Raw genomic sequence first — 25,312 nt, forward strand, 5'->3', positions numbered from 1 at the left:
GACATTTTTTAAAAATTGAATAAAAAGGTATTCGAGCCAAAGTAGCCCTCCTTACTTAATTCCAGTTCATTCGGGATTTTTTACAAGTTGTAAATGTTGAACAACATGCTCAAAAAGAAATTTGTTTTTTGTAAACATCACTTCATTTCATTTGAGCTAGACCCATTTGACTTAAGAAACTCTTAAATGTCTGAAGACTCAAAGTGTTGACTAGAATTCTTTTTTCAGTTCTACTGTTTTATTTTGATGCAACAAACTATTGGACCAAAAATGTAAGTAAACTTACTTATTTTAATATTCTAAGTAAACAGAACATAAAAAAAAAATAATATACAAGTTTCCCCTAAAAATATCCTGTTCCTATGGCAATTTTAACTTGAATACTCATTAAAAAAAAAAGTTCATAAAAAGCATAATCTTTAGGCTTGATTTTGTAGCTCATTAAGCATCTTGTTTATACTTTTGCCTTCTCATTTATTTTACTATAAACTACTAATTTTAATTCAACTAACAATATTGTGCGGTCTTATAGCGTAAGGAGTTCAATATTACAAGATTTAAATACCCAATCGTTGACAATTGAACAAAAATAAGTAATTAAACTTCTCAACATTATTATACTGGAATTCAAAGGCATAGGGGCTCCACCTTGACTTTTACAAGTTGATCTTATTTTGTTGAGTTTTATCTGAACTATCAGACATTTTTAACCGCTTGAAAAAATTCAAAGTAATTTTTGAGTTATGAGCAATCAAAGTTGGACGTTTCTATAGTTAGCTGAATATTTGCAACCTTAAATTCATATTTATATCCTAAGGTACCAAACCTTAAATTGAGGTTGTATAGTTTTAATACTTCATATATGTGTTCTTGTAAGTCGTCTAAACCTTAACTTAAAATTAAAATTAAAAAAAAAGCATTTCTGACGTCATAATCGACACTTAAAGACGAAAAACTCGTAAAAACCGTCTAGTTACGTATATCCTAGGGCACCAAACCTTAAATTGAGGTTGTATAGTTTTAATACTTTTAAAATGTGTTCTTGTAAGTCGTCTTAACCTTAACTTGAAATTAAAAGTTTAAAAAAAGCATTTCTGACGTCATAATTGACACTTGAAGACAAAAAACCCGTAGTAACCGTCTAGTAACGTACATCCTACGGCACCAAATCTTAAGTTGAGGTTGTATAGTTTAAATACATGTGTTCTTGTAAGTCGTCTAAACCTTAACTTAAAATTAAAAAAAAAAAAACATTTCTGACGTCATAATCTGTCACAACTTTGACAAAAAAGTACAACTTGTCATATTACAAACAACTAACATAATAATTGAAAATGTTTGAGTTGTAATAAACATCTTTATAGAAAAAAATGACACTCAAAATATTTGGTCCTAGGACCTGGTGCACGACATATCACAGATACCTTTTAACGTCTTTTCAATGAGTTTAATCAACTTTATACTAATTTTTACTAAACATTGGTGTTTTTATCATTGCACACTTGCGTAACCAACTTTTAACATTTTTAAGTCGTGGTTATTTTGAACATAAAAAACAATAGTTTTAAGTCTCTCCACAAAGTTACTAAATACATGAATGTTACTTTGTATTAGAGTTGCATTTTTTTATCTTAAATTTATTTAAACGACAATAAAACTTCTATTTCAGCATTTTTATGGTGTGCTTGTTGGTGTTTAAATAGAAATAAAAAGTACATTTATATATAAAAAGCGCTGATCAACGTATACAAACATTTAAAATGTTGTTGATGTTTTATATTAGATTATACCTAAATAAGTAAAATATAAATAATACTCAGTCTGATTTGCTGAGTCAACCATTATTTTTATAGTTTCAGTTATTTTTTTACTCATTTATATCCTTATTCCTAATCTACGTAACTGAAACATATTGAAAAATCAGATCCGAGCAAAACAAGTTCACTGGAAGATATAATAATAACAATAATAAGGGTTAACACACTTCAACAGAGCTATGAAAATCAAGATATAAGTCAAATCAAGATTATTTTCTTGATTTTCATAAATGCATTGAAGTGTGTTGATCCGTTAAGACACAGAAACATGAGTTGGTGTAACAAATAAAGAACACTGTTTAATTTGTTATTATCATGTAACTCTTATAAATAATATGACGTGTACTTCCCACGCAGCCAAGCAAGCAGAGTTGAAGCGCAAGTTGGACGACAACCGGGACATGGAGGAGGTGGTCAACTCGAAGCGGCACAACACGCAGTACAACAAGACCACCAACCTGGTCGTCCTTGGCCTGCCGTGGAAGGTGGATGAGAAGGGGCTGAAGGAGCATTTCAACCGGTACGGCGACCTGACCGTCTGCATGGTTCGTTGGTTTATGTTTCACGTGAGAGGCGAGTACTTTTTTGCTCATTTTTTTTCAAACTTTTTATTCTTTTTATTTACTCATTTTTTTTTTGGATACCTCAAGAGAACATAGCATGGTTGAATAACATTTAATAAGAAAAATGTTAGTTACCAACATGTGAGCTTTGTCAAGAAAGTATGTGTACAAGTTGTAATGGTAAAAGTAACTGTGGTCAGTAAAAATGTTTAAGCTGATGTTTCCAAAAAACTTTACTGGGTTTATTCATTAACATATTAATATTTAAAGAAAAGTGTGGTAAAAAAGATTAACAATTTAGACAAATCGTTAATAAATGTAGCTTGTAGGACTCCTGTTATGTTATTAAAAGTTTGCTTAACTGTTGGTAGTTTAACTGTTGAAGCATTTGTTATACCATAAACATGAATATGCTTAAATTTATAAGATTCTAACTGTGTATTGCTTATCATGTGTACATAAACATAACATATCAACATTGTTTTCAGGTAAATTGTCTTGTAAAGTATTAACTACTTGATAAATTTTAGTTTTTCGATTGCTCTATGTACTTATGATTTTCTGTGCTACATTAGAATAAATGCTGTTGTAAATTTTATATAGTGTTTATAATACAGTTTTGGTATTTTATTTATTTAAGTGTCACAAAACTGACTGGTTATGAAATTGCAGTCAAGTACAAAAATGTAATGACATGGTAATTTATGTACATTTGTGTATAAGAGCATTTCACAGTTGTAAATGAGCAAAATGCTTAAATATTCATGAGAATTACAGGTGAAATTATATTGCTTTTGTTCTGTTTCACTGCTAATTTATGCTATCTTTGAATGAATATTTAATGACTGGACGTGCACAAAAAATAAATATTTTTGTTCTGCTTATGTTATGTGACTGAAAATTGGAGCTGAATGTTTTTGGTGAGAAAAAAAATAAGCACTGGATTTAGCGATGAGTTGATGAGTGGTGTTTGCTGTGTTTTGATTGACTGAAATCACTGGGGCGTAACGAGCACAGGATATACGGTTGGTTGCATGGTTCGTTGGTTTATGTTTCATGTGAGGGGCGAGTGCTTTTTTGCTCAATTCGTTTCAAACTTTTAATTCTATATTTTTTTACAAAGGCGTTTGACAAAAGTTGGGCGTCTTTTTATACCTCAAATTTTTTTTTCACTACCTCAAGAGAGTCGTGAACATAGCATGGTTAAATAACATTTAACAAGAAAAATGTTTGTTACATAAATGAACCAACATGTGAGCTTTGTTAAGAAATTATGTGTACAAGTTGTAATGGTAAAAGTAACTGTGGTCAGTAAAAGTATTTAAGCTGATGTTTCCAAAAAGCTTTAATGGGTTTATTCATTAACATATCAATATTTAATGAAAAGTGTGGTAAAAAAGATTAACAAAATGGAAAAATCGTTAATAAATGTAGCTTGTAGGACTCCTATTATGTTATTAAAAGTTTGCTTAACTGTGGGTAGTTTAAATGTTGAAGCATTTGTTATACTATAAACATGAATATGCTTAAATTTATAAGATTCTAACTGTGTATTGCTTACCATGTGTACATAAACATAACATATTAACATTAATTTCAAGTAAATTGTCTTGTAAAGTACTCAACTACTTGACAAATTTTAGTTTTTTGATTGCTCTATGTACTTATGATTTTCTGTGCTACATTAGAAAAAATGCAAATTGTAAATTTTATAAAGTGTTTATAATACTGTTCTGCTATTTTATTTATTTGAGTGTCACAAAACTGACTAGTTATGAAATTGCAGTCAAGTACAAAAGTAATTTATGTACATTTGTGTATAAGAGCATTTCGCATAGCAGTTTTAAATTAGCAGAATGCTCAAATACTTATGAGAATTACAGGTGAAATGATATTGCTTTTGTTCTGTTTCACTGCTAATTTATGCTCTATTTGAATGAATATTTAATGAGTGAACGTGCAAGAAAAATGGATATTTTTGTTCCGCTTATGTTATGTGACTGAAAATTGGAGCTGAACGTTTTTGGTGAGAAAAAAAATAAGCACTGGATTTAGCGATGAGTTGATGAGTGGTGTTTGCTGTGTTTTGATTGACTGAAATCACTGAGGCGTAACGAGAACAGGATACACGGTTGGTTGGATTTTTAATTGTGATTGTTGTGAGAATACTTCTTTTTAGTAGCTCGTAAATCTGTTTAAATCCTTATAAAAGTTAGCAAATTAGTTAAATAGTTTTAAAGCTCAAAAGTTGTGATAATTGTTTTTGAGTTTTATTCAACCATTATTTATTGACTTAAATGTATAGTTTTTTCGGCAAGTTTTGTACTCGAACAAAAACACTTGTTGTTTTTCGGATTAAAAACTTGAAAAATAAAAACTGAACTATGACAAGTAATTTTTCCACGCAAGTTAATGTTCTCACGTTTTACTGACAAATTATTTAGGTCAAAATACAAACGACAGTAATAAATGCTGATAACGCAAGAGATAGCGCTGTTTGCTGCCGAGAAAGTTAATATAATATAAGTCCGGTTTACTTTTCACTGTATGCGACTTTTAAAATTATGTAAATTAAATCATAATGGTAAACAATATATATGTAATTTTAATAGTTTAAATTGTGAAAATGTTTAACTAAACAATGTTTATATTAAAAAGAGACAAAAAAGAACTTTTTTTCAGGTTGAAGTTATCTGAAATGTGCAAGTGAGCCCCATGGCAAAAGTTGAATCTGCTTAAAGTATTTAATTATATTTTTATTTTTCATTCAAACATTTAAAATTTATTTGTATAACAAACTTTTTACTTAAGAAAATAAACTTAAAAATTATAGTTTTACAGTAGTGGTTTTAAAAGTTTTTAAAATTAAATTTACCAATAAAATCTAGATTATGAAAATCAATTTTAACAAGTTTTTCGATGTACTCAAATAGTAATTGTTTTACTAAACTTTTATGTTAATTTTGAAAGTAAATGTAAGTTGTGATTAAAACTTCATTTTATTGAAATTGACCGCATTATGTATGAACTCGTTTAATCTTCATGGCTTCCAACTATTTTGCCTATCACAACAAAATATTAATTGAAGTAGTCGCTGAAATAACTTTTGTTTTTCATGTAGTTAGTACATGTGATATCACTATTAGACATTTTTGTCTAGTTATTCGTCCATAATATTATCAAAAAGTGTCTTTTTTGAACATTTTTAGTACTTTCAAAATAAAATATTTTCTTGAATTATATTTACTAACTTGTTTTTGTTATGGTTCTTACAGTCGTTGTGTTTTTTTTTTTGCAATCGATTTAGTAGTCTTTAACGTTTGATTAAGTTGACTAAATTAACATAACATTTTTGACATGAAATTTTATTATAATCTCAAGAGTTTATGTTTTTTTTTTAAGTATCTGCACATATTTTGATTTTTTCAAGAACTCCTGAAGATGTTTAAATTTTCCAATTATATTAATTTAAATTATTCATATCATTACTTACATTTATTGTGGTTTTTCACAGTTGCTCAACTGGTGTAATTTTAATGTAGTTGATTTCTCTTTTGTTTATTTTCTGTATACTTTCATTTAAATATCACTTTATTTAACTATTGCTTCAAATAATTGAAACATGATGTGTGAAAAAATTTATTCGAAGTGCAGGTTTTGAAGTGGTTTATTCTCAGTGTTAGTGATTGTTCACTTTTCTGTTGCTTATATTTTTCGTACTAAGCTTTCATCAATTTTGATACAAGTTTTAGAAATTCTAAAAAAATTGTCTTTAGCTCTTATATAGACAACGGGGTTAGTTAATTCGAACGCTATTATGTGTTTTAAATTTTCATAAAAGCTCTCTTGTAAAGCTTTCATATCAATTTCATATTTAGCTTTACTACGGTTTATTAACATAACAGTATAAAACATCTTCTAATATATATAGCAATAGGAAAAATATAAAACACTGGACATGGTGTCAGTATAAAAACTTCAAAATAAAAACTTATGTTTGTTTTGAATTTATTTTTGTTTAATTTTAATTATTCCCTTAAAATGAGAATGATAATTTGATTCAGAGTTGCCACAAACCTGGAAAAACCTGAAATTTGAGAAACTTTGAAATAAATCACTTTAAACCTGGAATTTTAAACAAATTTCACAAGTTAAGTAGTAAAATTTTCGTTTGGCACGAAAAATATATTATAATATAAATTAAAATTTTTGTCTTCATCGAAATTTTTATTTCTAAAAACACATTAAAAACAGCTTTACAGTATCTTTTCAATGTTGTTTAACACGGATTTTCACCTTAACCTTAGCTCTTAACTAAAAATAGATCTAAATACGTGTACTTTCAAAAAACTAAAATATTCAGAAAACCTGGAAGAAATATATTAGAAACCAGTGGCGACCCTGTTAGATAACAAAGTTAACCAACAATTACTGAAAAAACACATAAGAGATAATAAATGATAAAGCGGAATGGTGGAATGAAAAATTTGCTTACACAACATGAGCATAATATAAAATTTTCATATTAACACAGATCAAACGCGACGGAAGCGTGTTGATTTAGTCATAAAAATAAACAAATAGAAATATTTAAGATCAAATCACTTTGACGGTAGTGTATTTTAATAATTAATTTTATTAATTGGTTATTTTCTATACAGATAAAACGCGACGGGAGCGGCAAGTCTCGCGGGTTCGGCTTCATCAGGTACGAGAGGTACGAGAATCAGCAGAAAGTTTTGAGGGAGAAAAACCACATTGTTGAGGGTAGGAACTGCGAAGTGAAGGTTCCTCATCAGAAAGTTTGTATTTGAATAAATTAATAATTTTATTATTAATATTTTAAATACGATGTTGTTGGGGGTAGAAACTGCAAAGTTAAAATTTAATAATGATTCAATAGATGATATATTAAAATATATTTGATTTTTATTGGTGTTTTACTTTATTTAAAAAAAAATCATTATTTTACTAACAAGGTACTATTTTACTTTTTTTTTTTTTATAATATTAGCTGTTGTTGTTTTTTTTTTCAACTCTATAATTTTAAATGATTTCTTAATTGAAGTTGAGATAATTTCTAAGTTAATTTTTAACTATGTAATGTTATAAGATTTTAAAGCTTGTAGTGTTAATGAAAGCTGCACAGTTTTATTACTGTTTTTTTTTAGGTAATAGTATTTGCTGATTACTTAAACTATTTGAAATAGTAAAAAGAAAAACAGTGTAGTTATATGCTTAATTATCTTGAAATGATTTCAAACTCTTGTAGAAAACAATGGAAGAAATATTAGTAAAAAGAAAATCATATGCTGGTCTCACTAAGGTTTGTTTTGTTAGACACAACAAGCTTTACACACTTTAAATAATTTTTAATTTTTTTTTACTTCAATTTACGCAGGCAAATTTTATCAAAAGATATAGCTCACTTAAATACATGTATTTAGTTTAATATAGAAGTAGTTTATATATTTTTTTATAACTGTTGTATATATCAATCATAAAACCGTGTTACATACTCTTATGATAACAATGAATAAATTAACATACGACAACTTAGTCGTATAACTACTTAACTTAAATTAACTCTCTTACACTGTATATTAACTCAGTCACATATATCAAACAAAACATTCTACAGTACGTTTCATATGTAACCATTGTTTCAGTACATAGCGATGGATTGTGAGATGGTGGGTGTTATAATAAGTTAAATTAATTTTTCACTTATATTAAACAGTACATGGCATTTTATAAATTAATTCTTTTAAAGTCAAAATTCTGTCATACATAACCATTGTTTAGTACATAGCAATAGATTATGAGATTGTAGGGGTAATGTCAAATTTAATTAACATTTTCTTAAATTTCAAACAGTACATTTTATATCAACTAATTTATTAAGTATGTAAATAACAAGGTATTAACTATTTAAATAAGTTTAGTACAACATTTTTTTAGTACATAGCGATGGATTGTGAGATGGTGGGTGTGGGGGAAGGTGGTAAGAAATCAGTACTGGCGCGATGCTCCATAGTAAATTCTAATGGACACTGTGTGTACGACACTTTTGTTAAAAGCAGGGAAGAAGTCACCGATTACAGGACATGGGTCAGGTTTGAAAATCGTTGATGCGTTTACCTTAAAGAGTTTTTTTTATATAAATTGTACTAAAGAAAAAACAATAAAGTTTAATAAATCTAAATTCTTTGCCTATCATACTAAAACTCCATTTAAGGTATATACAAGTAGAAATATTTTTTAATTGGCTTATAACTTTTTATCTACTTTTATACAGTTAAGAACTCTTTATTTAATTCTAAAACAAGTTGTGTTTGAGTTTGTTTTCAGGTTTTCTTATTTTAAAACATCATATGACCGCTTTCTTACAAAGATTGATTAATCTTCACCAAAATAAGACCTTAAAAAATAGATGACTTTTATTATCAATTTATCACTATCATTAAGATCATTACCATTTATTTGATTCCTTTATTTTTAAATTTGAAACATTTATTCAAAGAATGTAAGAAAGTTCATTCATGATTTTTTTTTTCACAATCTTTACATTTAGTAAACTATTTCTACATTCACAAACAGCGGAGTGCGCAAGGAGGATCTGGAAAGCCCGGATGCGAAGACGTTCGAAGTGGTGCAGAAGGAGGTGTCGGACCTGATGAACGGCAGGGTTCTGGTGGGGCACGGCCTCTCCCACGATCTCGACGTCTTGTTCCTCTCTCATCCCGAAGCCAACACCAGGGACACCTCCACGTCGGTTTCTTATTTTGATTTAAAATTCTTTTGCTGGTTTTGAGAAAATTTATTAAGTTTTGTTGTCAGTAACTACGCTTGAAAAATAAATATCAAACCTCCACGCGAGTTTCGGTTTTATTTTAGGGTTTTTTTGAATTTTGAGAGATTCCGTGAATAAGTTTTGTAGTGTTTATAATTACACCTTGTGAAAGGGAATCACTAAAAAATAAATTGTTTTAAAATATAATGCTATGAATACTTAAGCACTCATTTAAAATCATTTCAAGTTTGTTAATAAGTACCGAAATAACTACTAGTTGATCATAAAACTAATTTTTTTTTTGTAATTATTTTAACTATATTTTCCACAGATACAAGAAATTCAAGGATTTGTGCGGGGGTAGAAGGCCCGCGTTGAGAGTATTGTGCAAGAAGTTGCTGAACTTCAACCCTCAGAAAGGTGAACATTCTTCTGTCAAGGACGCGCAAGCCGCTATGAAGTTAGTGTGACGTCATAGTTGGTTTATATTGCGTGTTATTTTAATATTTACAATTCATGTACATTTGACAAGAAATATACAATTGTATTTGTTATCAAATTGTCTAGAAGGCACAAGCCACTATTAAGTGTTGTTATGACGTAATAATGTATTACAATCATTGATAAATAAAGTATTTCATTTATAGAAATTTCTGTTGAATTCATACCGATTCTTTTTATTTATGATAGTTTGAATAAAACTTTTGATCAATAAACTAAATTTCTACAAACCTTGACAAAATGTGTGTAAAAGCTAAGTACAGTTGAAAATAAGAATACACTGCTCTACTCATTTACTCATTAAGTTTTTGAGTTACTCATTACATAAAATAAAACATGTACTTTTTTGGTAATAAATTAAAAGTTTTCTTAAATTTACTTTAAGTTTTTTTAAAACTCCTAATATTAAGCATCAAGCCAAAAAGTTTATGTGAGCAAATTTAAATGGTTTGTCAGTAGAGTATGGTCTACTAGAGCAGGGTTTCCCAAACTTATTTACTAAATCGCCCCCTTTTCAGAAATTTGAAAAAAAAATTGCCCCCCATGATTTGAGAAAGTATTTTATTCTCCTTGAGTACGTACTTTTGAGACAAAAAAGTTGTATTCGAAATGTAATTTAGTGCAATTCTTATGCACGCACTTTTGGGCTGTGTTCAAAGTAATTTACAAGGCTTCAAAAATAATTTACAGTTATTTCTTTATAAGCCCAGTAAAGTGTATTAAAACACTTAAATATTAAAAAGCCTTATGTAATCTGTAATCAAATCTATTTAAATATGAATTGTTATGAAACTAATGAAACCTTTAGGTTAGTTGTGCACAAATTTTGTAGTCAGCAAGTCATTTTTACTAAAAAATCCTTTCTAGTGTCGACTTTAAAAAAAGTACTTGCGGGCTGCATAATTAAAAAACTAACATAACAGAAAATAAGAATTCTGTTATTTAATTCTGTTCACAAATGAATTTGTTTTCTAGCTATCAACCTATATTAATTTAACAGAGGAAAAAGTGAAAAATTAAAAGCTAGGGTTGAAATGTTAAAATAAAAAACACATTTTAATTGTCAAAATACTTTGAATTAACATAAAACAAAAAAACAGTTGTACTAATCGTTCAAAATTCTTTAATATAAAGATTTTTTAAAAATAATAAACCAAGCTAGAAAATAAAACTGACTTTAAGAGTCTTTTTAGTGAAATACTTAAAGTCATTTCAAATAGAGACCTCAAATCTATACTCTTTTAAAATCAAAATATCTTTTTAGAAATAAAAACTTTAATGGTTTACAATATTTTTTTTACTTATACAAATTAAACAAGTAATAACAAATTTCTGTCACATAAATATCTTTTAAACAAATATATTATTCACTATGCTATAAAAACTTTTAGTGTAAGGTTAAACGACAAATACAAACTACAAAACTAACCAAGTCAAAACATAGCTGTTAATAACTTTAAAACATAAATCACTAAAAAAATACAGTAGACTTCCGCTTGAATTTGCACTTTAAACAAAATCAAAAAGTGCAAACTCAAAAACGCATTATCATTTTTTTTTTAATGGCAAGTTTCAATATGTTAATTAATGCAATAATTTTATGAATAAAGGTAAAATCAACTAAAATATAAATTAAACATTCGTTAAAAAAGATTGATCTATATAAGATATTAAGTATAATAAAATATTTGTTTTATTAATACTTAAAGTTATATACTTTGTTTAAGTTAAATTTAAGAAATGATAAATTTGCACTTTTTTTTTTGGTAAAAAGTGCGAACTCAAGAGAAAGTCTACCGTAATTAATATTCATAAGGCATTAAGCAAATCTGTTGTAAAATAAACAACTTAATAAAATTGTTATAATATAAAGGCTACTTAAATACAATACAAACCAGCTTAAATAAGAATCCTTTAACAAATCGACTAAAATTGCAGACCTTACAGAAAATAATGTCTGCAACTGAAGTCTAATCTAATGTGAAATATGAGCTTCATGACTGCTCGAAAGTTTTTCATTATCTGGTTCTAAAAAAGTCAATTAAAGCCTCAAGTCACCTCCTTTACAAATATATAGATTATATATTTTGTTCAAGATGTTGATAACTGAACTGAAAGCTTTCTCAAGAACATAGCTAGAAGGAAAAGCTATAAATAACAATCTAACCTCCTCCCAAATGATTGAATACTTTTGTTTTAGTTTTCGTTGAGTCAAAAAGCTTTCATATCGTTCTTTAGTTAAATTTACTTTAAGTTCAAGGTCAGTTTGTAAGTCTGAGAAAGTTTCCTGTAAGTCAACGTTTACTTCAAAAAGGTCTGCTTCGAAGGGACCCATAATCCACTTCGGGACGTTTAATTGAAAAACGTCAGTAAACCGTTTATCAATATCACACTTAAGCTGTTACAGATGAGATGAAATTACTTTTACTTCACCTTTTCATTATTTGAAGTTTTAAGTTTTCCAAACTTTCAAACTGTGAAAACTGGTTATTTTTGAAAGTATTTCCATACAGTTCAAGTTGGTTTCTAAAACTGGTTATCTAACTTTTGACTTTTACAAGATTTAAGTTTTTAACTTGTAAAGTTTTGTTCAGATTGTTGATCTTACCATATAAGTCTGACATGTAAGCAATGTCTGTTTTTATTTTAACAAGGTTGTCTGCTAATACCTTATCCTTTTCAGAAAAAAATCAATATATGCACTAAAAACAGCCAAAAACCATTCTAAACAGTTTCCTTTTATAACCATTTCACTTCTGTATACAATATCAACTTTTTAAAAACCTCATCATTGTCATTGCAGAGCTGTTTAAACAGGAGACTTTGTAAAGCATGCCTTTTTATTATGTAGACAGATTTTATCACAAAGTTCAATGAGTCATTTAAACAAACGCTCAAATTTTTTGCTACTTAATGTTGGCGATGTACATCGCAATGGTTAGTAAATTTATCAGGGTTTAACTCTTTGTAATATGTGATTAATTCACGATACTTTTCTATCATAGATGGAGCACCATCTGTTGCAATTCCTATATGATGTTTTGAAGATGTTTTATTTACTTCAAAATATTATTTTAATTTTAAAACACAAACCTTCCTGTGTCATGCGTTTCCATTAGTTGGGAGCTCGCTAGTTCTTCGTTTGTTGCATCATTAACTATTAAACGCACGCAAACAACAAAAAGACATTTATTTTCCGGCAAAGTAGACTCGTCAACCTGCATCGAATAAAAAATACTGCACATTATTCTAACTAATTTTTGTTCAACACATTCTGACATTTCATCTATACGTCTATTCACAGTGTTGTTGCTTAAAGGAATAGAACGTAAAACATTACTGTTGTTTTTATGACAAATGAATTTTTCCAGAACTGTTATTAAAACAGGAATAAACGTTTTTCCCCCATGGTGTGAGGCAGTCCTTGTTTAGCAACTATGAGAGACAGATAATAAGAAGCCAAATGTCCATCTTCAATACTTTGTGTAGATTTCTCAAACATTTTTGTAATTTTACACTGTTTTGTTTTCTCATCTCGATGTTTTCCGAAAAACTCTACATTCTTATCTACATGTTCGGAATGAAATCTATACTTTACGTATCAAAATGAACTTTTTTTGTTTAAGTTTTACCTTAGGGTCAAATATTTAATGGCAAGCTAAAACAAGTAAAATAACAAGATAAAAAGTAGACTGCCTAAAATTTTAAAATCGCCCCCCATTCGCCCCCTTACTAGTTATCGCCCCTCCCCCCCAACTTACCAAAATCGCCCCCAGGGGGCGATATCGCCAACTTTGGTAAACCCTGGTCTAGAGTGATTGTGAAGTAGTTAATAACTATATACAGCTAACAAAAGTATTTTTAACATTTTTTTTTCAGGTTATACATGATGCACAAGCAAGAATGGGAAAAGCTTTTGGTTCCTGAATATTATACAAAAAAAATTGATTTTATCAATTTTTTTATTATTATTTTAATTATGTTAATTATACAAAGTTATATTAATTATACAATAAAATATGCCAAATAAAAAAAAATCTATATGTTTTTTTTTTGAAAACTTAATATTTAATTGTTTTGCTACTCACTTTTGCTCTTATTAGTAGAATGTGTTGTCTTGAGAAAATTTTCTTTGTTATTCTTTAGACTGTACTATTACTTGTTAGTATAGTAGGTCAAAGCAGTTATGACAGCTAATTGTTCCAAATTGTTCTATGATATATAAAAAGTCTGTCCCAGGCTGAAACTTTCTTAACATTTTTATAAACTTTTTTTTTCTTTAAAAACGTTTAGCTTATACTTTAGTTTAAATAGTAAACTACAAATCTTTCCTTTAAAAACTCTAAAGAATGATTTTATTCATTATTTTAAAAATGTTTTATTTTTTAAGTTGTATTGTAATAAACAACACAAGGTATGTATTTGTTAATGTTTTGTTTGCAATTTGATATTATACCACGGTTTTTCAATAAATGGTTTTAGTACTTATGGGAAATGACCAGTAAAAGGCAAAGGAGGATTGATAATTTTGGTTCATATATTTATTCTTTAAAAAATTTATTTTACAAACTAAGTTTTGGTCAAAGACCTCGTCAGTGCTTAAATAAATTTAAAAAAAAGATATGTGACAGTCATGGAAAATAGCATTTGAACAATTAAATTAAAATAAAAACAAATTATTACTGAAAATTTTTACTTAAAAAACTAACAAATCAAGTTTTAATATTAAGACTGAGTTTTAGTAGAAGTTTAAATTTTTAGCTAAATTTTAAAATAAATATAACAACAATAATAATAATAATCAAAGCTGTATGTGGCTTTCTTTTTTTTTCTAGATAATTTACAGAGTAAACATTGCTTAAGCAAAAGTGTAATTAATGAAGTGAGCTTAAAATTTAATTGAATTTGTTTTCTTAAAACCAAAACATACAATATAATTGGTATTATAGTAATTGAAAATTTTTCAATTAATATTAACACACAAGATACACTGCAAATAACGATTAAAACAAAAAGTCATAGGGATAATTGACGATAGATTTGAAACTTATGCTAAATGTTCTGAAGTTTGCTTTTCGACATTTATTGACGGAACGATTATTTTTTATAACTATCTGAAAAGATGTAAATTATGAAATTAAATTTAAAAAACATAGTATAGGCAGACAGATAGTTTAGAATAAAAGTTAAGTTCTAAATTTAGATACCTATAAGATGATATTTTAATTAAATCAACTTACCAACAAGCTTTACATTTTTAAATGTATTAGAGAATAAATTGAATATATAGTTTGTAATACTATCAAGATTTTTTTGTAGTGGTTTGTTTTAAAACGTAGAACAATTGCAAATTTTCAATTTGCTGAAAATTATATAGTTGAGTTTTATTATTAATAAAATTGATACTCTAAAAGATATTTTAATTGTATATTATTTCACTAAGAGATTAGATCAACTAATGACAAATAAAATAATATAAAACTATAAACAAGATGTTTAAAAAAAACACTTTATAAAATTTGTACTGATTATTAGTTAAAATTAGGATTTTAATTAAAAACGTAAGAAAATATAGAAAGGTAAACTATTTAATAGATAAACATCATCAAATTTAAAGATTGTTTTATACACTACGCATTTTAAGATATTAAATGTTTACATAATTATAACAAAAGTAGTTGGAAAACGATATACAAATGAAGCAATAAAAATCTTTTCTATTCGTATTATTTAAAATAAAATTTAAGACATGATTCGTTCAAAAACATTTTATTCAAACAAACAAGTAAAATCGATTTCAGCTAACACTTATCAACTATTTTTGTTACAACTAGTTTAAAAATAAATTTTCAGTAATTAAACAGTTAAAGGTTTTATCAGAAAATATTCAATTAGCACTATTTAGCATAATTAAGCAAAACTATAAGAGATAGATTAACAGTTTATAATTACATGATTACAGATTAATTAGTAGTCTAACTAAAATAAGCAACGTACAAATATAGAAACAAACAATGAATATAACAAAATAAGCGACAAAAAAAATCATAACAACTTATAAAGACCAAATTTATAAACGTATTGTTGCTTGCATAAATTAGGGTTAAACAATTTTATAAGTAAAGATTCTAAAAAACTTATATTATAATCATTACTTGCTTTACTTACAATTAAAAAATAACTCTTATTATAATTCTTTGCACAATCTAAATTGCTCAATAAGTACTCGGCAATCGCCGATTACCTGTATCTGTTTTTTTTCAAACCCGTGTCCATCCAACCTGGATGTGTTTATGGATCTAAGGGAAGCTTATTACAATTTGCCAATAGAAAAAATAATCTTAGAATTATGCTGCGATAATCACACATAAATGATTTGGGTTAAAGAATGCCCCTAACAGATTTCAGCAGATGATTGAAAGTATGTTTATTTCATGTCAAACTTGTACGTTTATTTATCAGGATTATATCTTAGTTTTGTCAAAAACAGAGGAGAATCATATGTCTTATTTGAAGAAAGTTTTTAAAACACTATTTGACAATAGAATTCACTTCAACACAAATAAAATTTATATTGCTAAAACAAAACTATGTAATTCTGTCAGTGTTGAATAACTTCTACTAAAAGATTGAAGCTATTCAAAAATAACCTAACACACAAAGAGACCTAAAACGTATTTTGGGCCTAGCCAACTATTATCATCGTTTTATTTCCGAAAATTAATGAAATAAATGCACCTCTCAATGATCAATCGTGAGGTTCAAAGTCGATCTAATAATAAACGTAGTGAAAGCCATGTTCAACTTTCTTAAAACAAACGGCTACCTTGTCTTACGAGGATCATAGCAAACGCTAATGCTTTTTTTCAGATGCATCTGATACAAATGTTGGATCTGTTCTCGAACAGGAAGGCAAGAATGAAGGACGCGTCCTTTTGTATTCTTATCGAAGAAATTAAGTTAGCTTTATGCTCTTTACCTAAACTTGAAATATTTGCAGAAGGTTATTTATGACTTATAGGTGGGTAATTCATAAACCTAGCAGTTGTGATCGACGTCAGCAATTTAAAACTTTTTGACAGACTGCAAGTTGATATAACTTATAAATTTATTTTCAGATGAATGAGTTTATTTAAAATGTTACGTTGCGTACCAGTGCTTAAGAAGAATATTAATAAACTGACTAGATACTAAAATTTCGAGGACGCGTTATGTTTTTTAAAATACTAAATATTGAATATAGATTGGGCAAACCTGTAATACCTTTAATTTACACATAATTCTCAATTTACAGCGTAGTTTATTAACTGTAAGTAAAAGATCTAATAAAGGTGTTAGTATCAAATTATTTTTTTTTTGTTTACCTGTGCTTAATTTTATACAGCAAGCTCAAAAGAGATATCTTTGTTTTTATTTTAAAAAGGGTGCTCAGGCTCCGAGAAACTAGTTAAAATACATACACCCTAGATCAGGGTTTCCCAAAGTGAGCGATTTTAGTAAGTTGGGGGGCGAATTTTAGTAAAGGGGCGAAAGCGGGGAGGGCGATAATTAGTAAGGGGGCGAATGGAGGGGGGGGGGGCGATTTTAAAATTTTAGGCAGTCTTAAAACGTCTATTTTTTATCTTGTTATTTTACTAGTTTTAGCTTGCCATTAAATATTTGACCCTAAGGTAAAACTTAAACAAAAAAAAAAACATGTAGATAAGAATGTAGAGTTTTTCAGAAAACATCGAGATGAGAAAACAAAACAGTGTAAAATTACAAAACTGTTTGAGAAATCTACACAAAGTATTGAAGATGGACATTTGGCTTCTTATTATCTGTCTCTCATAGTTGCTAAACAAGGACTGCCTCACACCATGGGGGAAAAAACGTTTATTCTTGTTTTAATAACAGTACTGGAAAAGTTCAATCGTTATAAAAACAACAGTAATGTTTTACGTTCTATTCTTTTAAGCAACAACACTGTGAAAAGACGTATAGATGAAATATCAGAATGTGTGAACAAAAATTAGTTAGAATGATGTGCAATATTTTTTATTCGATGCAGGTTGACTAGTCTACTTTGCCGGAAAATAAATGTCTTTATCTTGTTTGCGTGCGTTTAATAGTTGATGATGCAACAAACGAAGAACTAGCGTTCTCCCAACTAATGGAAACGCATGACACAGGAAGGTTTGTGTTTTAAAATTAAAATAATATTTTGAAGTAAATAAAACATCTTCAAAACATCATATAGGAATTGCAACAGATGGTGCTCCATCTATGATAGAAAAGTATCGTGAATTAATCACATATTACAAAGAGTTAAACCCTGATATACTTACTATTCGTTGCGATATACATCGCCAACATTAAGTAGCAAAAAATTTGAGCGTTTTTTTAAATGACTCATTAAACTTTGTGATAAAATCTGTCTACAAAATAAAAAGGCATGCTTTACAAAGTCTTCTGTTTAAACAGCTCTGCAATGACAATGATGAGGTTTTTAAAAAAATGATATTGTATACAGAAGTGAAACGGTTATCCAAAGAAAACTGTTTAGAAAGGTTTTTGGCTGTTTTTAATTCATACATTGATTTTTTTCTGAAAAGGATAAGGTATTGGCAGACAACCTTGTTAAAATAAAAATAGACATTGCTTACATGTCAGACTTATATGGTAAGATCAACAATCTGAACAAAACTTTACAAGTTAAAAACTTAAATCTTGTAAAAGTCAAAAGTTAGATAACCAGTTTCAGAAACCAACTTGTACTGTATGGAAAAACTTTCAAAAATAACCAGTTTTCACAGTTTGCAAGTTTGGAAAACTTAAAACTTCAAATAATGAAAAGGTGAAGTAAAAGTAATTTCATCTCATCTGTAACAGCTCAAATGTGATATGATAAACGGTTTACTGACGTTTTTTTATTAAACGTTTAATTAAACATGAAGTGGATTATGGGTCCCTTCGAAGCAGACCTTTTCGAAGTAAACGTTGACTTACAGGAAACTTTCTCAGACTTACAAACTGACCTTGAACTTAAAGTAAATTTAACTTAAGAACGATATGAAAGCTTTCGGACTCAACGAAAACTAAAACAAAAGTATTCAATCTTTTGGGAAAAGGTTAGATTGTTATTTATAGCTTTTCCTTCTAGCTATGTTCTTGAGAAAGCTTTCAGTTCAGTTATCAACATCTTGAACAAAATATATAATCTATTTATTTGTAAAGGAGGTGACTTGAGGCTTTATTTGACATTTTTAGAACCAGATAATGAAAAACTTTCGAGCAGTCATAAAGCTCATCTTTCACATTAGATTAGACTTCAGTTGCAGACATTATTTTCTGTAAGGTCTTCAATTTTAGTCGATTTGTTAAAAGATTCTTATTTAAGCTGGTTTGTATTGTATTTAAGTAGTCTTTATATAATAACAATTTTATTAAGTTATTTATTTAACAACAGATTTGCTTAATGCCTTATGAATATTAATTACGGTAGACTTCCTCTTGAGTTCGCACTTTTTACCCAAAAAAAAGTGCAAATTTATAATTTCTTAAATATAACTTAAATAAAGTATATAACTTTAAGTATTAACAAAACAAATATCTTATTATACTTAATATCTTATATAGATCAATTTTTTTTAATGAATGTTTAATTTATATTTTAGTTGATTTTACCTTTATTCATAAAATTATTGCATTAATTAACATATTGAAACTTGCCACTTAAAAAAAATGATAATGCGTTTTTGAGTTTGCACTTTATGATTTTGTTTAAAGTGAAAATTCAAGCGGAAGTCTACTGTATTTTTTGAGTGGTTTATGTTTTAAAGTTATTAACAGCTATGTTTTGACTTGGTTAGTTTTGTAGTTTGTATTTGTCGTTTAACCTTACACTAAAGTATTTAAAAGATATGTTGATTTTAAAAGAGTATAGATTTGAGGTCTCTATTTGAATTGACTTTAAGTATGTCACTAAAAAGATTCTTAAAGTCAGTTTTATTTTCTAACTTGGTTAATTATTGTTAAAAAATCTGTATATTAACGAATTTTGAACGATTAGCACAACTGTTTTTTGTTTTATGTTGATTCAAAATATTTTGACAATTAAAATGTGTTTTTTATTTTAACATTTCAACCCTAGCTTTTAATTTTTCACTATTTTCCTCTGTTAAATTAATATAGGTTGATAGCTAGAAAACAAATTCATTTGTGAAGAGAATTAAATAACAGAATTATAATTTTCTGTTATGTTAGTTTTTTAATTATGCAGCCCGCAAGTACTTTTTTTTTAAAGCCGACATTATAAAGGATTTTTAAGTAAAAATGACTTGCTGACTACAAAAGTTGTGCACAACTAACCTAAAGGTTTCATTAGTTTCATAACAATTCATATTTAAATAGATTTGATTACAGATTACAGAAGGCTTTTTAATATTTAAGTATTTTAATACACTTTACTGGGCTTATTACGAAATAACTGTAAATTATTTTTCAAGCCTTGTAAATTACTTTGAACACAGCCCAAAAGTGCGTGCATAAGGAGTTCCAGACTAAATTACATTTCGAATACAACTTTTTTGTCTCAAAAGTACGTACTCAAGGAGAAAAAATTATTTTCTAAAATCATGGGGGCCGATTTTTTTTTCAAATTTCTGAAAAGGGGCGATTTAGTAAATAAGTTTGGGAAACCCCTACCTAGATTCATACTTTTGTCGTACCGTTTGTTATGTTTTTTTTAAAAAGAAGTAATTTAGGAGAAACCAAAAGCAACAAAGAAATCAAACGTTATAAAAGGATTCGGGAAACTACGGCCCGCGAACAAGTTTATATTATAATATTCAAGCAATGAAAGGCTGTCCATGCAAGGTAAATCCAGCGACCCTCGAAAGTAACTTTATAAACATACATGAGCTAGTTTTGAATTTGAAATAAAAAGCATAAAGAATTCTTAGGTAAATTTGACAGAAAACTTAGAAAATACTAAAATATTTCACGTATAAGTTAGTCCTCGAACATTTTTATTTTTCGAGTTTCGCCTGCGATCATACTTGTTAAAACTTACTAGATTTATTTATACCTTATGAGAGTAAGCATGAGAGTTTTCAATCAAAACCGTCAAAACTTTTTAACATCCATTAATCTGCTATTCAGATTTTTTATTTTTCAAAACCATAAACTTTTTTTTAATACTCTGTTCGGTGGCATAGCAACAAAAGCATTTTAACAAAACCACCTGCCACCTTTTAATGCCTACTGACCAGAGTTGGTAAAATTTCAAGACTTGTTATGTCAATTGAACACTAAAGTGTATAAACTATTAAATGTTGTAAAAAATATTGACTTTTATAATTTATTGATTTAAATTATAAAAAAAAAAACATTGCTTTTTACCAAGTCTGCTACCGACCCTTGTATGCATTAGATAAAGATAATGTTATAAATTAAATAAGTTTTAACACACATTAAAAAATAAACAAAAGTTTATTTTTGGACTTTTAAAACTGAAAATATAAAAAAACAAAAACATAATAAGTAACAAACATCTTAACTGCACTATACAGTACATCAGAAGTTTAGTCTTTATTTTGTCTATAAAAAGCATTGCAGTTTTAACTTGATAAATTTATTTATTGTTAATATGGTGTTCTTTGCCAAAAAATAAACTTTTATTTAATGTTTGGTCTAAAAATGCATAAATAAAATGTTTTTAACACAGTTAGAAATTTTAGACCTTATTTTTATAGGACATCACTTAATTTCAATTTTTCAAATAAATAAAAGAAACGATCGATATAAAAGCTTCACTTAATGTATTTTTATTTTTGGAAAGTACGTTTTGGGCATATAAAATTTAATAAAATAAAATGTGTTTTGTTGTTTAATTCTAGCCTTTTAATAAAAAGCAAAATAAGTTAATATTAGGATGAGCCTTTGATATTTTACTTTATTTATATTAAGATAAACATCACATTGTTTTCATATAAGTCAAAAGAGTTCTATAGAAAATAATTTTATCGAGTTTATCGAATTTTTCTTAAAAGTTTGTGTTGTGATAAACTTGGTATAAAACCTAGTTTTATTTATGATCCATTCAACCCAAAACAAATTAATAAATTTAGTTTTGTCATAAAGTATATAATTAACTATTTGTCTAGTCTATATAAATATTAGCTATAAAAGTAATTAAGATAAAGTACTTACAGTGTAATGAAGTGCTGCATTTACTTGCATTTCGTTTGCTTTGAACTTTGAATACCTAAAGTCAGACGACATAATGACCAGGTATAGAAGGACGAGTGTGAAGTTAGCTTGATCGCGTTTTTCAAGGATTTTTTAAAAATGTCCAAACTTTTGACTTAATTATTTTCCGTATCTTAATATCTAATTAACTATATTTTTGGTTTTTTAGAGAACGATCCTTTGCGTCAAACTTAAAAAACATCCATTTGATTGGGGTTTAGTTTTTTGAGTGAGGCCCCTTTGAAAAAATTGGGTTTTTTATGAATTTTCTTATTTTTTGAGTTTGAGTAATAAATAATAATAATATTTTCTAATCTTCTTATTAATATGTGAACTACTGGCTATATTTTTTTTTTACTAACTGTCAATACTTTGTATAATTTGGCCTTAATTAAGTTTTTTTATAGGAATTTTTACTCAAGCTCATAATGATCTAGTAGTTCTAAGATAATAACTATATAAATTGGTATGTAATTTATTTTATTTATTATGACTAGTAGTCCAAACTCCAAACAAATTAAGTATACAAACATTTATATACTATAACAGTATATAAGTTTAGTAAATCACATAAATTTATAAAACGTTGTTTTTTTAAGTTGAAGTTGCTTATTAGAAATCAACATAATACTTGTCAGTTTTTATCAAGATTCTGACCCTGATAATATTAAAATTTAAAATTATTTGCAGAAATATTCACATAAAGATCCAAAAATTAGTTTATACTCTGTATGACTCTGATTTACGGTTACATGACTATTTAAGTTCGGAAAACTCAAATTTCGACAATTCAAATTCCCAAAAAAAACTAAAAAGACTATATCTCATAAAATATAATAAATTTTAAGAAAATGTTTATGTAGATCTTATTAACATCTAAAAGCCACTTTTTTCTTTTTTTTCAAAATCTAAAATATTTTTCAAGGTATCTTAAACTTACTATAAATAACAATGTTTTTTTCATTTATTTTAGCCATGTATCAAAAAATATTCAATTTTTTCAAAAAAGAAAAAAACAACTTGTAGATATTAACATGACCTACATATGAATTTTGTATTTTTGACAAATATACTTTATTATTTACTTTAAGCCATTACAGTTTTTTCTTTTAATTTTAATTGTCCGAATTTGAATAGTCGTGCACCCCCGATCAACAATAATATACATTGTTATTAGCAGTTTCATTTAAATTCACACTCATAATTTATTTTTAAAGTTTTTACTCGGTTAATAAACACCATATGAATTTATTTTGTTATGTTTTTATACACATAAATTTTAATTGATGAGTGATTTTTCTTCTTATTCGATTTTTTTTGTTGTATGGTATAAATATTTTTTTTCCAAAAATTAGTGTTCAAATACAGGGTTTTCTCATATTTATGGTTGCCAAGCTAGTTTGAAATTTAGTAAAATGCAGGCTAGTTCAAGCTAACTAAGGACAACTCAGGTTAATTTCAGTCATTTTTGAAAAACTCAAGATGACTTGGTTGGACTAATAAATAATTAAAAAAAGTCCAAATTCTTTAAACTCAAAATTTTTTTTTTTTAATTATGGGGTTTACAACTACTTTTTAAAATGCTTTAAAGTATATACATTTGACTAAAAGTTTTTTTATTTTACTTTTAACACTGTAATGATATTTTAACATTTTTTAGAAATTGGCTATTTTGTACATTTTGATATTTATTAAATAAAAATTGTAAGCACTAAAATGATATGAACGTTTTGCAAAATAAAGTAAATATAAAATCTAAAAGTTAAAATGCTAATATAAAAGTGTAAAATTAAAAAAGTAATTTAATTTTTGTTAATTTTTTTTTGTTTATCTTTCCGTTATTTTATCGCTAAATAGTTTGTAGAAACAAAACAAGTGTAATTGGTGATTTTTTATTTATACTAAATCTGATAATAACGTCTGAAATCAGTTTAACCTATTCATGTCCCTGAATTAAAATACTTACTTAAATCGTTTTAAATTTATATGATCAATCCGACCCTGACAGTGTTTCACATTTAAAGTGTTTCTTTGAAAACAAGCGTACATAAGTTAAAAAAGTAGGAAGTAACTCGCTATACTGACGAATACAGTGATCTACCTTAAACTTAATTTTAAACTAAAAGAAGACCCTAAAAGGTGTAATTTTAAAAACCTGGAAAAAACTTTCCAAAAATATTTGGCAACCCTGTTTACTAAAAATGTATGTCTGGCTTGATCAATAACTAAGCAATCAATTTATCGTAACGTGCTAATTCTCTAAAGAATTAAACTTGATGTTATAAATAACATTTTTTGCGCTACACACAAATAGGAATATTAATCCAAGGGCTACTCCAAACATCAAATTTTTGATTGCGATGAAACCGAGTTGTATTTAATAATGTTTCCATATATTAGCATATACACAACCAGCGGCATAAAAAAAAAACAGAAACAAAACAAGAAAGTGTATTACAAGTCACAGTCACATCACAAACTATCCGATTTCGTGAAATTTATGCTAAGAAACAAACAAAGGTTGTGTCAAACATACCTCCATTCTTTCTTTTCCAAGGAAGAGTGCCAATATAAGTTAAACTTTTAACGATGTAATTTTTTTCGTTAAATGTGAAACTTATAAAGTTTAATTTCGGTTGTTTTTGTCTGTTTTAATTATTTGCTTTGTTTAAGAAGTTAAAATTTTGTACGTTTTTTTGTATGCATTGCTCGATATTAATGAGATAAACTATTAATATGTTTACTAAAATCAAACGATATTTAGTTTTTATCAGGCCAAAGGCTTATTCGGCCTTACTTACCAAAAACGCTTGCCCAACAAGGTCGGGTAAGTGAGGAAGTTACATTATTTTGTTTAAGTTTTATTTCTGGGAAATTTTGTCTATGAAGGTTTCTAACTTTATCATTTTAAAAATATACATAATAAATAATCAAAATTATAAAAAAGAAATTCAAGTATAGTTCATAAAAACTGTATTAGGCTTTGACTTACAGTTTTATTTTGCATTTTTTTAATGATCAGGTATGATGGATCCTTCACTATAAGTATTCATATTTTAACTAAATATGTGTTTTAAGAAATAAATATTCACAACTTTGTTCAATGGGCCTAGGTTGAATGATGGCCTATTGGTAATTGAAAATTTAAAACTTTAATCTTTGATCTTTGTTTAAAAATATTATATAAATAATTAAAAAGTAGTAGAAAAGAACATTAGTGTTATTTAGTATTTAAAAACAACAAGTTTTTTCTATGAGATTCTGCCACTTCAATTTCATCTTTGACAAACTTTTGTATACATTTTCAACTAGCTCGCTATTAAAGCTTGAGATAGAAAACTTAATAAAAAATTATTTTAAAAATCTGAAAATCAATATTTTTCAAAGTAAAAAAACTAGATAAACCT

General features: G+C 27.3%; 1 protein-coding gene across 1 annotated transcript; it reads left to right on the forward strand.

The window, feature by feature from the left end:
- Positions 1-145: 145 nt before the first annotated feature.
- LOC145843443 (uncharacterized) lies at positions 146-14,091 on the forward strand. The gene is made up of 8 exons (XM_082950928.1): positions 146-272; positions 2,175-2,362; positions 7,042-7,182; positions 7,653-7,706; positions 8,342-8,496; positions 8,981-9,151; positions 9,505-9,633; positions 13,554-14,091. The coding sequence occupies exons 2-8, from the start codon at positions 2,219-2,221 to the stop codon at positions 13,702-13,704; spliced, it is 945 nt and encodes a 314-aa protein (XP_082807054.1). The 5' UTR covers positions 146-272; positions 2,175-2,218; the 3' UTR covers positions 13,705-14,091.
- The last annotated feature ends 11,221 nt before the right edge of the window (positions 14,092-25,312 follow it).

Source organism: Thalia democratica, chromosome 8, assembly GCF_965202585.1.
Source record: "Thalia democratica chromosome 8, ktThaDemo2.hap1.1, whole genome shotgun sequence".
NCBI lineage: Eukaryota > Metazoa > Chordata > Thaliacea > Salpida > Salpidae > Thalia > Thalia democratica.

Excerpts from the sequence above, each read along its gene's own strand:
- LOC145843443 (XM_082950928.1), top strand. The coding sequence starts at position 2,219 with ATGGAGGAGGTGGTCAACTCGAAGCGGCACAACACGCAGTACAACAAG. Across the intron at positions 7,707-8,341 it reads CATATGCTGGTCTCACTAAG|TACATAGCGATGGATTGTGA; the intron begins GTTTGTTTTGTT and ends ACATTTTTTTAG. Across the intron at positions 8,497-8,980 it reads GATTACAGGACATGGGTCAG|CGGAGTGCGCAAGGAGGATC; the intron begins GTTTGAAAATCG and ends ATTCACAAACAG.